This window comes from Prionailurus bengalensis, chromosome B2 (genome assembly GCF_016509475.1).
Source record: "Prionailurus bengalensis isolate Pbe53 chromosome B2, Fcat_Pben_1.1_paternal_pri, whole genome shotgun sequence".
NCBI lineage: Eukaryota > Metazoa > Chordata > Mammalia > Carnivora > Felidae > Prionailurus > Prionailurus bengalensis.
The window spans coordinates 98820668-98838347 of NC_057349.1; the positions used below are offsets into that span (position 1 = coordinate 98820668).

Below are 17680 nucleotides of genomic sequence, written 5' to 3' on the forward strand. Positions count from 1 at the left end.
GGATGAGGTTCTTAATCTTTATCCCCCATCGAGATTCACAGGTGCATGTTAGCACAGTACTGTAAGTTTCTGAAAACTTACTTGGTTTTCTGTTTGCTTTTATGTACTTTTTACTAATATATATATTGATTTAGTTTGCATATCTGTATAAATATGACATAAAAGTTACAGTCTTAGCCATTTTCAAGTGTACAGTATAATAATGTTAACTATACATACCTTGTTGTGCAACAGATCTCTAGGACTTTTCATCTTGTGAAATGAAACTCTATACTTATTAAATAACCAACTCCCCTTAATCTTGTGTATATTTTTGCTTAAAGCACATCAATCCTATTTGGAATGAGACTAAATATAAAAGAATGACTGAGATAAAATGGTTTAGAGTAGTATTTTTTAAGTGAGATATATGTCAGTATGGAGATTAATTATAATACCACTGAAAATGTGTATGGCTGTGAATCAGAAATAACGTAGGAAATGTGGCAGAAAACTTTTGCCTTTTAAATATATATCTAGGGCGCCTGGGTGGCTCAGTCGGTTAAGCAGCTGACTTCAGCTCAGGTCATGATCTCACGGTCTGTGAGTTCGAGCCCCACGTTGGGCTCTGTGCTGACAGCTCAGAGCCTGGAGCCTGTTTCAGATTCTGTGTCTCTCTCTCTCTAACCCTCCCCCATTCATGCTCTGCCTCTCTCTGTCTCAAAAATAAATAAATGTTAAATATATATCTAAAAGCATTACTAAGTGTAGGAAACTTTATCTTTCTTTTTGTTGCATAGGTTTTGTGAGGTTTCTAGAAGGCTATTATATTGTGTTAATAACTAAAAGGAGGAAGATGGCAGATATTGGAGGTCATGCAATATATAAGGTTGAAGATACAAATATGATCTATATACCCAACGATTCTGTACGAATTACTCATCCTGATGAAGCCCGGTATGTAGCAGTGGTAACTACTGTTTGTTGTTGTTGTTGTTTTTAAATGTGGTAGACCAACTAGGAAACAAAATACAGTCAAAATATTATAGGTGTTATGTTAAAGATGCAAAATACTAGCTCAGAATTCTGTAGTTTTGTCCAAGGTCTATTATTAACCTCTGTTACAACAGTTGATTCAGGTGAGGATCAACAACAGCTACTAAAGGCATTAGGTGAAATGTTATTGAGGGAAGAATATTCACTCAGTCTCAACATCTACTCCATGAATCTTTTTATTTACAAAGAAAAAAAAAAAGAATGGCAAACATACTTAACCCAAATGTTCAAACTTAGCATCATGTGACAAAACTGACATTATCTGCCTCTCGGTGTGAAGCAATGGGAAGGACACAGATTACCTGCATAGTTTTCTTGCTAAAAATATATATGTATTTGTTTTTTTATGCTGTGCTCACCATGATGAGTGTGGTTCCTGTCTGTTGCCATATGACATTGTTACAGTGTTATTAACTACATTCCCTGTGCTGTACTTTTCATCCCTGTGATTTCTTTTACAACTGGGAGTTTATACCCCTTAATCCTCTTCACCTATTTCACCCATCCTCCAATCCAACCCCCTCCCCTCTGGCAATATTTAACTTGAATCTGAGCATGAGGAAATAATCAGACAAACCCATCTTGTGGGACATTCTGTAAGACAACTGGCCTGAACTCTTTAAAGATGACAGTGTCATCAAAGACCGAAAAAGCCAGAGGACTGTTCTAGATTTTAGAACAGGCATGACAACCAGATGCAGCACATGAATATCTGTTGGATCCTGGATTAAAACGTATGTGTGCGTACACAGGTGTGTGCATTTACACACAGAGCTGCAAAGAACTTCATGTGCACAATTTGTACATGGATTATATACTAGGAGGTACTGAATCAGTATTAAATTTTAAGTGTAAAAATGATATTCTTTTTTTTAAATTTTTTTAACGTTTATTTATTTTTGAGACAGAGGGAGACAGAACATGAATGGGGGAGGGTCAGAGAGAGGGAGACACAGAATCCGAAACAGGCTCCAGGCTCTGAGCTGTCAGCACAGAGCCCGACGCGGGGCTCGAACTCACAGACCGCGAGATCATGACCTGAGCCAAAGTCGGCTGCTTAACCGACTGAGCCACCCAGGCGCCCCATGATATTCTTTTTTAGGAGATTATCTTTGTTCATAATAGATATATACTAAAATATTTAAGAGTGAAGTGTCATCATGCCTGCTACTTACTGAAAATGCTTTAGGAAAATAAAACATACTTGTGTATTTAAAAAGAGGGAATGTGCATGTGTGTGTTTAAGGAGAGAGATCTAACAGTGAATTCAAATGAAGGACATAATGGGATTTATTGTACTATTTTTCCTTCCAATTTTTCTGTAGATTTGAAATCTTTAAAAAGTTTTGGAGGGAAATTAGAGCCTTGGGAGCCTTGGGAATGTGGGAAAAGGCTATTAATAAGTTGATAGAGAAAAGAATAGAATTGATTTATCTTAATACATAAATTTATTTATTATGAACATAATAAAGGTTAAAATGGAACAAAGTTAGGCATGCTTATTTGTTTTTAAGTTTAAATTTTAGTTACACTCTATACTTTTATAGTGTTGTTCTAGATACATGAGCCAAAATTTAAAGGTGGTGTGGCTCTGTTGCTTAAGAACCTCTTAGTGGATTTTGGACTCTCATGATTCTGTCTTTGATGATATATGGAAATGGAGTTGTCAAAAAATAATTGGTTTCAGATTATTTACCTATTCAGATTAAATAAGAATTTAACAAAGTAGTCCTTTGTCTTATACTAACTGAAAAAAATTATATCCTGCATATCTTACAGGAAGACATAGTATGTTGATTGAAAGTAAATTAGGTACTCCCAAAAGAAAACAAAAACACTGACTCAAAAAGATACATGCAACCCTATGTTTATTGCAACATTATCTACAGTAGCCAAGATGTGGAAGCAACTCAAGTATCCATCCATAGATGAATGGATAAATAAGATGTGGTGCATATGCGTGTACACACACACACACACACACACACACACACACACCATGGAATATTACTCAGCCATAAAGAGAATGAGCTCTTGTGATTCGTGACAACATGGGTAGACCTAGAAGGTGTTACGCTAAGTAAAATAAGTCAGACAGAGAAAGATAAATGCCATGTGATCTCATTTATATGTGGAATCTGAAAAACAGTACAAATAACAAACCAAAACCAGAAACAGACTCATGAATACAGAGAACAAATTGGTGGTTGCCATAGGAGCAGAGGTGGGAGGATGGGTGAAATAGGTGAAGGGGATTAAGAAGTACAAGCTTCCAGTTATAAATAAGTCATGAAGATGAAAAGTACAGCATGGGGAATATAGTCAATAATATTGTAATAATGTTGTATCATGACAGATGGTAAGTACACTTACCATAGTGAACATTGAGTAATGTACAGAATTGTCAAATCACCATGTTGTACACCTGAAACCAATATAACATTTTTGCCAACTGTACTTCAGTAATAATTTTCTTTTAAAAAGTGAATCAGACCAGCACATGTGAATCTAAGGGGTGAGAAAAAGTTGAAGAGGTTATTACTTATAAACCTCATCTTTATGATTCTTTAGCCAGGAATGGTAAAAGAAATTATGTTGTTCTATATAGTGATTTGACTGTCTTTAAAGAGTGAAATTACTGGGGCACCTGGGTGGCTCAGTAGGTTAAGTGTCTGACTTTGGCTCAGGGCACAATCTAGCAGTTTGTGAATTCAAGCCCCGTGTTAAGCTCTGTGCTGACAGCTCAGAGCCTGGAGCCTGCTTCGGATTCTGTCTCTCTCTCTCTCTATGCCCCTCCCCAGCTCACACTCTGTCTCTCTCAAAAATAAATTTTTGGCACAAAAACAGACACACAGACCAATGGAATAGAATAGAAACCCCAGAACTAGACCCACAAACGTATGGCCAACTCATCTTTGACAAAGCAGGAAAGAACATCCAATGGAAAAAAGACAGCCTCTTTCACAAATGGTGCTGGGAGAACTGGACAGCAACATGCAGAAGGTTGAAACTAGACCACTTTCTCACACCATTCACAAAAATAAACTCAAAATGGATAAAGGACCTGAATGTGAGACAGGAAACCATTAAAACCTTAGAGGAGAAAGCAGGAAAAGACCTCTCTGACCTCAGCCGTAGCAATCTCTTACTCAACACATCCCCAAAGGCAAGGGAATTAAAAGCAAAAGTGAATTACTGGGACCTTATGAAGATAAAAAGCTTCTGCACAGCAAAGGAAACAACCAACAAAACTAAAAGGCAACCAACGGAATGGGAAAAGATATTTGCAAATGACATATCGGACAAAGGGCTAGTATCTAAAATCTATAAAGAGCTCACCAAACTCCACACCCGAAAAACAAATAACCCAGTGAAGAAATGGGCAGAAAACATGAATAGACACTTCTCTAAAGAAGACATCCGGATGGCCAACAGGCACATGAAAAGATGTTCAGCGTCGCTCCTTATCAGGGAAATACAAATCAAAACCACACTCAGGTATCACCTCACGCCAGTCAGAGTGGCCAAAATGAACAAATCAGGAGACTATAGATGCTGGAGAGGATGTGGAGAAACGGGAACCCTCTTGCACTGTTGGTGGGAATGCAAATTGGTGCAGCCGCTCTGGAAAGCAGTGTGGAGGTTCCTCAGAAAATTAAAAATAGACCTACCCTATGACCCAGCAATAGCACTGCTAGGAATTTATCCAAGGGATACAGGAGCACTGATGCATAGGGCCACTTGTACCCCAATGTTCATAGCAGCACTCTCAACAATAGCCAAATTATGGAAAGAGCCTAAATGTCCATCAACTGATGAATGGATAAAGAAATTGTGGTTTCTATACACAATGGAATATTACGTGGCAATGAGAAAAAATGAAATATGGCCTTTTGTAGCAACGTGGATGGAACTGGAGAGTGTGATGCTAAGTGAAATAAGCCATACAGAGAAAGACAGATACCATATGGTTTCACTCTTATGTGGATCCTGAGAAACTTAACAGGAACCCATGGGGGAGGGGAAGGAAAAAAAAAAAAAAGAGGTTAGAGTGGGAGAGAGCCAAAGCATAAGAGACTCTTAAAAAATGAGAACAAACTGAGGGCTGATGGGGGGGTGGGAGGGAGGGGAGGGTGGGTGATGGGTATTGAGGAGGGCACCTTTTGGGATGAGCACTGGGTGTTGTATGGAAACCAATTTGTCAATAAATTTCATATATATAAAAAAATAAAATAAAATAAATAAATTTTAAAAATAATTAAAAAATTAAAATTATTTATTAAAATAAAGAGTGAAATTACTGTAGGATTAATACTGTGTAGCAGTGGACATTATCCAGAGCAAGATACAATTATATTAATAGTTTGTTATAGGTAGGCTGAAGTAGTAGTATTACTAGGTAGGTAAAACTTGTAACGTATTTATAAAACTATCTAATGCAATAAGTCACTTAATAAAAGATTTGGTGGTGTCCCTGGCTGGCTCAGTTGGAAGAGCATGCAAGTCTTGATCTCTGAGTCATGAGTTTGAGCTCCATGTTGGGTGCAGAGATTACTAAAAAGTAAATAAATAAACTTAAAAAAAGACTTGGTAAAATATTAGGAAATACAAATACAGTACAACTCAACATTTTATACAAAATGAGAAGTAGAGGTTATCCCTGCAATGCATGGTTGTATCAGCACTAGAAAATTTTGCTGGAGCACTTCACTACATTAAAATATTTTGGGGAAAACTATGATCATCTTAATATTTGTAGAAAATATGCTTAACAAACTCAGTACCCATTTGTGATCAAAAGTCTTTAAAAAGTTGAAAGAATTTGAAAAAAATGTTAACATGTATTAATCCTGAGGGATAGATATGCAGATATTTTATTTTGTACGTTTGGGGTTTTTTTTGTTGTTTTTTTTGTTTTGTTTTGTTTTGTTTTTGCAGTTGAAAAACTTTACAATTTAAAATCATGGTGACCCACGAACATTTTTGCTTGTTTTCATTACTGTCCTCTCTCCAACCTCAAAGCATTTGCAAAGCACATAATTGTAAAAACAAGAACAGTATTTACTTCTGTCTTGCCCTGAGTCTAAGTGCCCCACATCTCAGTACATGACTCTCCCTCTCTGTCACAATCAGGGATGAGGAAGTGGTCAAACTATAAAGTTAAGGGTCTCTGAAGGGACAATCAACAGACTTAGAAATTGCTTCAGATGAAATCCCTACTGCAGGTATGGATTGAATTCCCCAGGGTTTTTAAAAAATATTTTATTTTTAAGTAATCTCTGCACCCATCATGGGACTTGAACTCACAGCCCCAAGATCAAGAGTTGCATGCTCTACCAACTGAGCCAGCCAGGTGGCCCCTGAATTCCTCAGTTGTAATGAGAGTATTCACAAATATAAATGTATATGTGAGTATAATTAAGCTATGCAAAATGATAGTATTAAGTGAATGTAATATGCTTTTCTTTTTAGGTATCTACGAATCTTTCAAAATGTGGACCTATCTAGCAATTTTTACTTTAGGTAAGTCTAAACTTAGTTTTTCTCTTGTTAGTCACTTAAATGTTTATATTATTTTCCAGGAAGTAAAAACAAAATCAGAGGACACAATAGTACTTCCTTTATTTTTTTTATTGGCCAAATTATTTCATCTAAAAACATAAAGGTACAGGTATTTCTTCCCTTTAAAAATCTTATAATTGAATGGGCAAATTAAAGGGCAACTGTTCTCACTATATACATCCTCTTTGTTTTAGGTGGAATTTTAATGAAATATTCTTATTTTGTAATTTTTAATTACAAAATGAAATTTGCATTCAGTTTCTAATACAGAGTTGTAACCATTTCACAGTTCAATGTTTAGTTAACCATCTAGCAAAATTAAAAACATATTCAGGATAGGAAGAACTATTGCAATACCAAGATACCGCTAATGGCATTGTAAATTAATAGTTTTCCTGAAGAGGAATGTAGCATTAAGTATTTGTGAAAATATATCCTAAGAAAATAAATTAGGAGAGAAAATATTAATTCCTGTTTATAAAGGGACACTTATAGCTTCTCTGTTTATGATAGCCCCAAGCGAGCAAGCCAGCCAATGCAGGGACAACCCAAATACCAATAGTTGAATGGCAGGCAAGTAAATTTTAACAGAGCATTGTGATAGAGTATTATACCACCACTGATGTGGCCAATATGTAGGCCTAGGAGATACAGGGTTATTGTGCTAAGTGGAAAATTCTTTCAACTGTAATATCCAAACTAAAAAGGTAGAACACAAAATAGCATGCACCAAAAAGGAACACGAGTGCTAAGGACTAAATGAGGGCCTAGAGTGTTGTAACTCTTGATGCCATGCACTGATGCATTATTTTAAATTTATTAAAATTTTTTTTTAACATTAGCCACTTTTTTTTGTTTATTTATTTATTTTGAGAAAGAGAGCACATGTAAGTGTGAGCCAGGGGCGGGGCAGAGAGAGAGGGAGAGTGAGAATCTCAAGCAGGCTCAGTGCTATCAGCACAGAGCCCACGTGGGGCTGGATCTCACAAACCGTGAGATCATGACCTGAGCTGAGCTCAAGAGTCGGACGCTTAACTGAGCCACCCCAGCACCCCTTTAAATTGTTTATACAGTTAACCACTTGTTTACCTATGAAATAAAGAAAAACGTGTTTACTATATAGAATGGGTTATGTCTTCATAAAACTGAAGGGAGTTCATTATTTTAACAGTAGTATATATTGAAGGGCTCCTAAAGAAAAAACTTTCACTTCCTCAAATGTTTATTGAATGTATATTTCCATTGTGTTTATCTCAGTCATCTGCTTCTCTGTCTTTGTTGCTTAATTTTATGTTTATAGCATCTGCAAGTTATCACTGCAACTTGGTGGTGCTGTTAGAAATGGTCCTCTGCTCCATGATTTCAACTTCGTTTGTATCCTGACACTGAGCTCTCTGGCCAAGTCATCCCATAAGTAAAATATGTTGGTTGAGGTTTTTGTGTCTGATAAGTAAGCTTCAAAAAGCATATACTACATTCTTAAGATTCGGCTGGAATAAAGCAGTTACTCTAACTAGGAAAAAATTGATTTTTAGAAGTCGAAAATCAACATCCCTCCCCCCCAACCCCTGCGCGTATTGAGGTATTACTGACATATATCATCTATAAGTTTAAGGTGTACAACGTGATGTTTAGATACACATAAATAGTATGACATAATTACCACAATAAGGTTAGTCAACACCTCCATCCCCTCACATAATTATGAGGGTGTGTGTGTGTGTGTGTGTGTTGAAAACATTCCAGATGTGCTCTTAACAAATTTGAGGTTGTAATTCATTACTGTTAATTACAGTTGCCATGCTATGCATTAGATGCCCAGATCTTTTTTGTCTTATAGCTGGGAGTTTGTACCGTGTGACGAGTACACAGCTTATTTGGCTTTTTTAGATTCTGCATAGAAGTGAGAACATATGGAAATAATCAGACTTATTTCACTTAGTATACTGCCCTCAAGTTCCATCTATGTTGTTGCAAATAGCAGGATTTCTGTCTTTTATTTTTATGGTTGAATGATATCTGTGTGTGTACGTGCACCATATCCTTTTTATCCATTTACCTATTTCTGGACTCTTAGGATGTTTCCATGTTTTGGCTATCATGAATAATGCTTCAGTCAACATGGGTATGCAGATATCTCTTAAGATGATGATTTAATTTCTTTTGGCTATATACTCATAAGTGGGAATACTGGATCATATGGCAGTTCTATTTTTTTATTTTGAGAGACAGAGAGTGCCAGCAGAGGAGAGGCAGAGAGAGAGGGAGAGAGAGAATCCCAAGCAGGCTCTGTGCTGTCAGTGCAGAACCTGATGCAGGGCTCGAACTCACAGACCTTGAGATCATGACCTGAGCTGAAATCGAGTCGGCTGCTCAACCAACTGAGCTACTCAGGCATCCCTGGTAGTTCTATTTTTAGTTTTTTAAGGAACTTCCATACAGTTTCTACAGTGACTAAACCAATTTACATTCCCACCAGCAGTGCACAAGCATTCTTTTTTCTCCATAGCTTAACCAACACTTGTCTCTTGTCTTTTTGATAATAGCCATTATAGCAGATATGAGTTGCAATCTCATTGTGTTTTTAATTTGCATCCCTGATGCGATGTTGAACATTTTTTCATGTGTCTGTAGGGCATTTTCTTTGGGAAAATGCCTATTCAGGTCCTTTGCCCATTATTTAATTGGATTGTTTGGTTTTCGTTTTGGTGATATGTTTTGTGTTTTTTTGTTTGGGTTTTTTTTTATTTTTTATTTTTTATTTTTTTGCTCTTCAGTTATATGAGTTCCGTATGTGCTTTGGATATTAACCCCTTACTAGATACATGGTTTGTAAATATTTTCTCCCATTACATAGGTTGCCTTTTTATTTTATTGATTTTTTTTCTGTGCAGAAGCTTTTTAGTTTGCTGTAGTCCCACTTATTTATTTTTGCTTTTGTTGCCTGTTGTTTTGGTGTCATATCCATAAAAGCTTTGCTAAAACTAATGTCAAAGAGCTTTTCCCCTTTGTCTTCTTCTAGTAAGTTTACAGTTTGGGGTCTTGCATTTAAGTCTTTAATCCATCTTGAGTTACTTTTTGTGAGTGGTGTAAGACAAGAGTCCAACTTCATTGTTTGCATGTGGTTATCCAGTCTTCCCAGCACCATTTATTGAAGAGACTATCCTTTCTCCATGTGTCATCTTGGCTCTCTTGTCAAATAGTTGACTCTGTATGCATGGGTTTCTTTCTGGGCCTTCAGTTCTATTCCACTGATCTACATATGTGTCTATTTTTATGCCACGCTACTTTGAATGTTGTAGCTTTGTAAAAAAGTTTGAGGGGCGCCTGGGTGGCGCAGTCGGTTAAGCGTCCGACTTCAGCCAGGTCACGATCTCGCGGTCCGTGAGTTTGAGCCCCGCGTCGGGCTCTGGGCTGATGGCTCAGAGCCTGGAGCCTGTTTCCGATTCTGTGTCTCCCTCTCTCTCTGCCCCTCCCCCGTTCATGCTCTGTCTCTCTGTCCCAAAAATAAATAAACGTTGAAAAAAAAAAAACATTTTAAAAAAAAAGTTTGAAATCTGAAAGTGTGATGCCTCCATCTTTGTTCTTTCTTTTTTTTTTTTTTTAATTTTTTTTTTCAACGTTTATTTATTTTTGGGACAGAGAGAGACAGAGCATGAATGGGGGAGGGGCAGAGAGAGAAGGAGACACAGAATCGGAAACAGGCTCCAGGCTCTGAGCCATCAGCTCAGAGCCCGACGCGGGGCTCGAACTCACGGACCGCGAGATCGTGACCTGGCTGAAGTCGGACGCTTAACCGACTGCGCCACCCAGGCGCCCCTTAATTTTTTTTTTTAATGTTTATTTATTTTTGAGACAGAGAGAGACAGAGCATGAACGGGGGAGGGTCAGAGAGAGGGAGACACGGAATCCGAAACAGGCTCCAGGCTCCGAGCTGTCAGCACAGAGCCCGACGCCGGCTCGAACTCACGGTCCGCGGGATCGTGACCTGAGCCAAAGTCAACCGCCCAACCGACTGAGCCACCCAGGCGCCCCTCTTTGTTCTTTCTTAAGATTGCTTTGGCTATTGGTGGTCTTTTGTGGTTCCATACCAATTTTAGGATTGTTTGTTCTACCTCTGTGAAAAATGTTGTTGGAATTTTGATATGGATCTGTTTATGACTTTGGGTAGTATGGACATTTGAACAATATTAATTCTGATCTATGAACATGGGGAATCTTTCCATTTATTTGTATCTTCAGTTTATTTCATCAGTGTCTTACAATTTTTAGTGTAAGATCTTTCTCTTCCTTGGTTAAATTTATTCCATCGTATTTTATTTTTTGATGCTATTGTAAATATGATTGAAAAACCAACTTCTTAATACAACTTTTATCCCTGAGATTAGATACTAGTAAAATTAATGGCTTCATCTAGCAAATGTAGTAAAATTGAATTTCACAAATGAAAAAAATAAATTTCAATCAAATTATATGAATAAATTAAAGAGGACGGGCGCCTGGGTGGCGCAGTCGGTTAAGCGTCCGACTTCAGCCAGGTCACGATCTCGCGGTCCGTGAGTTCGAGCCCCACGTCGGGCTCTGGGCTGATGGCTCAGAGCCTGGAGCCTGTTTCTGATACTGTGTCTCCCTCTCTCTCTGCCCCTCCCCCGTTCATGCTCTGTCTCTCTCTGTCCCAAAAATAAATAAACGTTGAAAAAAAAAATTAAAAAAAAATAAATAAAGAAGAAATAATAATTGAAATAATTTGTGAGTCTTCAGACAAAATTGCAGCCATCTTTATGAATTTGGGTACACATGAATTCTAGATGACATTCTGTGCTAAAATATATAACTAGACATACTTTAAAAATTATTAATTATGTGAAATCAGAATTGTAAAATGGGTTTCTTATGGCCTCAAAGCCAAATTTTATTTGCAAAGACTGTGATAACTTTTTGGATGAGTATTACTCTTCTAAAACAAATTTTATCACAATGGCTTGTATTTTCTTTTTAAAACATTTTTTTAATGTTTATTTATTTTTGAGATAGAGAGAGAGAGAATGGGGGAGGGACAGAGAGAGAGGGAGACACAGAATCCGAAGCAGCCTCCAGGCTTTAAGCTGTTAGCACAGAGCCTGATGCGGATCTTGAACTCACTAATCATGAGATCATGACCTGAACCGAAGCTGGATGCCTAACTGACTGAGCCACCCAGATGCCCCTGTATTATTTTCTTATTCCTGTTTTATTATGAAGTCAGTTATGGAACTGCCACTAAAATTAATAGAATTATTTTTGTTCATAGGTAAACTAGAGTACAGACCATGCACTATTGCGTAGATACTGTAACATCTATACAACTCTATTCAGATACGTATGAGAGTGTGACCTCTTTGCACAAGGCTGTGATGTTATACTGATCTCACTGTAAAGCAAAAAATGCATATTGCAAGTCAGTGAATGTTGGTTTCTCATATATATCTAATTGTGCAAATGCCTAAGTCATGCAGTGATTTAAAAGTTTTTTTTTTTTTAATGTTTATCTATTTTTGAGAGAGAAAGAGGGAGAGAGACAGAGCGTGAGTGAAGGAGGGACAGAGAGAGAGGGAGACATAGAATTTGAAGCAGGCTCCAGGCTTTGAGCTGTCAGCACAGAGCCCAATGCGGGACTCAAACTCACCTGCTGTGAGATCATGACCTCAGCTGAAGTCGGATGTTCAACCAACTGAGCTACCCAGGTGCCCTATTTTTTAATTGAAGCATAGTAGACATACAATATTATATTAGTTTCAGGTGTACAACATAGTGAATTGACAATTCTGCTTATTACTCAGTGTTCATCATGGTAAGTATAGTCATCATCTATCATCATACAACATCATTACAATATTATTGACTATATTCCCTATGCTGTGCTTTTGATCCCTGTGATTTACTTACTTTATAATTTTTAGCTTGTGCCCCTTAATCCCCTTTATCTCTTTTGCCCATCTTGCATTCTCGCCTCACTGGCAATGACCAGTTCTCTGCACTTATGAGTCTGTTTCTGTTTTTGTTTGTGTTGTTTTTTAGATTCCACATTTGAGTGAAATCATACAGTATTTCTCTTTATCTGTCTGACTTATATCACTTAGTGTAATGCCCTCTAAGTCCATCTTTGTTGTTGCAGATGGCAAGAGCTCATTCTTTTTTATTGTTTTCAGTGGACGCTTAGGTTGCCTCCATATTTATATATTGGCTATTGTAGATAATGCTGCAATAAACATAGGGGAGCATATATCTTTTCAAATTAGTGTTTTTGTTTTCATTGGGTAAATACCCAGAAGTGGAGTTACTGGCTTGAAAGTATTTCTGTTTTTAATTTTTTTAGGGATGCAGTGATTTTTAAATTTCCAGTTACATTCATGGTTTTATAGTGCTTGCTTGAATAGCATTGCTTCCAAGTAACAGAACAGGTGCTAATATAGTTGACAGTTTTTCATTCCATATAGGAGCCAAGACTGAAATATGTTTTGCTTTTATAATTCTTACTAAGTTTCAGTTATGTTCTTAGTTACAGCTATGATTTGTCCCACTCACTTCAATATAATCTCACTGTCTTGCGAATGCCCCTGGAGATGTTAAAGTCAGAAACAACCCAGCCTCGCCAGGAGAGTTTCGACATCTTTGAAGATGAAGGACTAATTACACAGGGTGGAAGTGGTAGGTGGTTTTCAGCACATCTAACGCATGTTAATACGGCATCCGTGAAATGGCATCTCATGAAATTAACTCACATTTCCCTCATAGTTCTCTATCCCTTATTGTTCTTTGTCCTTACATGAGGTTGTTCCAGATACATGAACTTATTAACCAGTTCATTTATGGAGAGACCGTTAATCATGATGTGATTTCATTTGTGGGCCAGCCAGAAAATTGTGTGCTGACATTTCCTAGGAAATTTCCATGTACTTTTAATGGAATACATTTTAGGTCTAGACTTGTGGTGAAGTTTGAAAGGGAAATTGGTTTTTTTGAATATTGGAGAATACACCACTATTTTACCTCTTGGAGAGTTTTGGAAAAAACTCATCATGGGTTATCTGTTATATCCTAGACATTTGCTGCAGTATCTCTAATTCTCATAAAAACTCTGCTCAGTAGATATGATGCCACTTTTAAAGAAATAAATACTAAGTGGAAAACCTAGGTGTAGAGATTAAGATCACATGGCCAGTGTGCTGAGGAACCAGTACAGCATATCAAAAGCTGTTCTTATTTTGATTGGTCCCAGCTTGACCCAAGAGTCAAGCAAGACAGGCCTTTTTATTTTATTTTATTTTATTTTTATTTTTTTTCAATATATGAAGTTTACTGTCAAATTGGTTTCCATACAACACCCAGTGCTCATCCCAAAAGATGCCCTCCTCACTACCCATCACCCACCCTCCCCTCCCTCCCACCCCCCATCAACCCTCAGTTTGTTCTCAGTTTTTAAGAGTCTCTTATGCTTTGGCTCTCTTCCACTCTAACCTCTTTTTTTTTCTTTCTTTTTTTTCTTGTTTTTCTTTTTTTTCTTTTTTTTTTTTTTTTTTTCTTCTTCTCCCCCATGGGTTTCTGTTAAGTTTCTCAGAATCCACATAAGAGTGAAACCATATGGTATCAGGACAGGCCTTTTTATGTCAGGGCCACTGGAGGATCACTGCAGGACCACATGTGACTAGTCTAGGGTCACCCTGGAAATCCTAGACCAACTGGTCACACAGCAGAATTGGTACCTTTATCCCTGGATTTTTGGGTTGGTCTAGAACTCTAAAGCCAGGGGCACAGCTAAAGTGAATGTTGTGAAGGAATCGTTTCAGGCTTAAAGTAGTTTAGCTGAATTGGATTTACTATGGAGACATAGTAAGTCAATGATGTCTTGGTCACCTTGCTCTGTGCAACTTAAATAATGGTGATGAAGATGTGGGTGGAGAGGTAGAATGTAATCTAAATGTTAGATTGTCGGAAAGTTTGTCCTTGCAGGACACTCAAGAAGAGGCTGTGCCCTATTAACATTTTGCCAAAGGTTCTTGTTCACTCTAAGTAGACTTAGAGTGTTACTTAAACTGGATATCATCCCTGGCATTGCCCTTGACTATTATTAACCTATTAGATTGACTCTCTTATACTGAGGCCAAACTCAGTACACCCTACCTACCTCAGAACATCCAGACCACATAAATTTGCCCTGGTTCAGACTCCCAAATTGTAACCTATACTGCCAGACACAGGTGGAGGATAAGGCAATGTGTGCCTGAATATTTGTTTGCATCATTTCTTCTAAATACCATGCTTCGTAATAGAAAAGCTAAAGTATTACTAAATTTGCACTGTCATCCTAAATATGAATTTGAATATTTGTTCTGGAATCCTAATTAAGGATTCCACTTAATTGTTTTATTCTCTAAAAGCCACTTAATTTTTTTATTCTCTCTAGAGGAGTTCTACTTGGCAGATATGAATAACATTGTGTATTAGGTTTTCATAGCTGCTATAACAAATTACCGCAAACTTAGTGGTTTGAAACTATACAAATGTACTATGTTACAGAAGTCAGAAGTTCCAAATAGGTATCAGTGGACTAAAATTAGGGTGTTGGCAGGGTTGCGTTCCTTTTTTGACACCCTGGAGAAAATCCATTTTCTTGCCATTTCCGGCTGCCCACATTCCTTGGTTTGGGGCCCCTTCCGTGTTCAAAGCCAACAATGGCCAGTGAGGTTTTTTTCCTACGTTACATCACTCTGACATTCACATTCTTGCTTTCCTCTTTTCCTTACCATGACCCTGTGATCACATTGGGCTCGCCTAGATAATCCAAAATAATCTCCCCATCTCAGGGTCACCTAATTAACAACCTGAATGCCATCTGAATTTCAATTTCTCCTTGTCATGTAACATAACATATTCACATGTTCTGGTGATTAGGACATACACATCTTTTGGTGGGTACACTATTCTCTTACCACAGAGGGGGAAGCTGATAGGAAACAGAGAGTAAGGGTAGAAGGTATGGGGTAGGTAGAAAACAAAAACAATAATACATTTTTTTAAAAGTCTCTACTCTGTCAGGCAGTGTATTAGTTACTTTGGGTATGTTAATTTAATCTGAACATATCTCTGAGGTGAGTAGTAGTATCATCATTTCACAGTTCAGAAATGTTTAAGCAACTCACCAGGGGTCACAGAGTCTGGTAAGTGGCAAAGACTGGACCCTAGTTCATGTGTGTACTATTCATGCTTTGCGTAAAGCATTGAAAGGGCAGAGAAGATTTAGTTTTTATGAATCAAACCAAGTGTATTTGCCGTAGTATATAAACACTCTTAACATACCATGTTTTGAGAAGGAAAATAGCCTGCTACCCAGAACTTTTTAGTCTTTTAAGCCATTATCTTTTAACTATACTTATTTCTTATGCTGTACTTTACGTAAGTTTTAAAAACTTGTTGGTGTTTAATAAATGTATCTGGATATGCTGAAATCATGTTTGATGAAATTAATTTCTTCACAAAGAAAAAACCTGATGTGATAATAGCTATATCACTTACGGAAGTATCAGTAAGGCACTGGTCTGGTTCAAAGCACTTTATGTGTATTTCCAACTTATTTCATCTTTACAACAACCACATGACACAGGTACGATTGAGGAAGCAGAGGCATTGAGATAGTAAGTAACGCTCTTTGTCACACCTGTAATCCTGCTGATGAGAGGCAGAGCCAGTATTTGGACCCCGGCTGCCTAACCCCAGAGCAATGCTTCCAGCCAGCTTAAGTGCTGTCTCTTGGCCTTAGTCATGTATTTGTACATGTGTCCTTAATTTCCCTATTGTTTTCCTTTCTCTTAGGTTAAAAGCTCTCACAAATCAGAAAAATGTGTTTATTCTTTTACTTTATACAGAATCAGCACAGTTCTGTGCTGTTCTGAGTGATGACGTGAATTATAGCCAATGAAAATGGCAGTGCTATTAACCAGGCATTTTATTTTGAAGTTAAAAACTTAAGAAGTCAAAAATGAGTGGAGCGTTGACCCATTTCCTTATCTTTCTGATACCAAGTTTTATTTTTCAGGAGTATTTGGGATCTGCAGTGAGCCTTATATGAAGTATGTGTGGAACGGTGAACTTCTAGATATAATTAAGAATACTGTGCATCGTGACTGGCTGTTGTATATTATTCATGGGTTCTGTGGACAGTCAAGTATCCTTTTTCAAAAAAACGAAGATATATATTATTAAACTTATGCTGTGTCAATTTGTAGGAAACCATATATGAATTTTAAGATTATATTTACCATTCTGTGCACCCAGCAGGAAAACTTGCCCATGATACCAGGTAGTGGAAATACAGAGGAATGCAATCCATTTGAACAGGTCTATTTTGTACACAAAAGGATAAACAACAGGGAAGAAAATGCTGCGTGCACAGTAAGGGATATAGGCAGTAAGTATCATTCTTATTTGAGAGGAGGAGCAGAATCACTGACAGGTGGGGAGGATGGGGCAGGCTTGGCCTGGGCTCTAAACAAAAGTCAGACCTTAGCAGCAAGCAGGGAGTGAGCACATAGGTGTGGGGGAAGCATCATGAGCGTAAGGGTAGAGAAGGTCATGGGAGTAGTTTCATTCTGCATGTAAAATCCCTGGGAGGTACAATGTCGTGGGTAGTGGGGAGTCAGATTGCCAGTCACCAGACTGCTTTGGTGGCCAGACTAAGTAAGCATTTTGGGTTTGGTGCCTGAATTTTGGAAAGTTTTTTCAAGAGGGTAATGTAGATGGGAGTACTTAGGAGGGTTGAGTTGACATCTGTTTTCAAGCTGGATTAAGAAAAATGAGACTAGAACAGGGACAGGAGTTAGGAAGAGATTGCAGTGGTTCAGGCATAATGTCCTAAAAGCCTGGATTGGGAAGGGACGTAACAGATTAAGTAGAAGTAGGTTGAACCTTGGGTTAAGCTGATTTCAAGTTAAATGTTACAAATATTTTTTTTTCCTTTTACTTAATTTCTAGCTATGGTTGAAACCTTTCAAGAAAGAGCTGTCATGCTACGAGGTTTAGAAAGGCAGTGTATACTTTCTAGGAGTGG

At 37.6% G+C, this 17680-nt stretch overlaps 1 protein-coding gene across 2 annotated transcripts in view; it reads left to right on the forward strand.

The window, feature by feature from the left end:
* The window catches only part of FIG4 (FIG4 phosphoinositide 5-phosphatase), a 135346-nt gene that overhangs the window by 26535 nt on the left and 91131 nt on the right, over positions 1-17680 (forward strand). For both annotated transcript variants that reach the window (XM_043592095.1, XM_043592096.1), the window contains exons 4-7: positions 780-936; positions 6508-6558; positions 13136-13284; positions 16670-16798. In XM_043592095.1, the coding sequence (XP_043448030.1) occupies positions 780-936; positions 6508-6558; positions 13136-13284; positions 16670-16798 (486 nt within the window). The remainder of the gene's footprint in view (positions 1-779; positions 937-6507; positions 6559-13135; positions 13285-16669; positions 16799-17680) is intronic.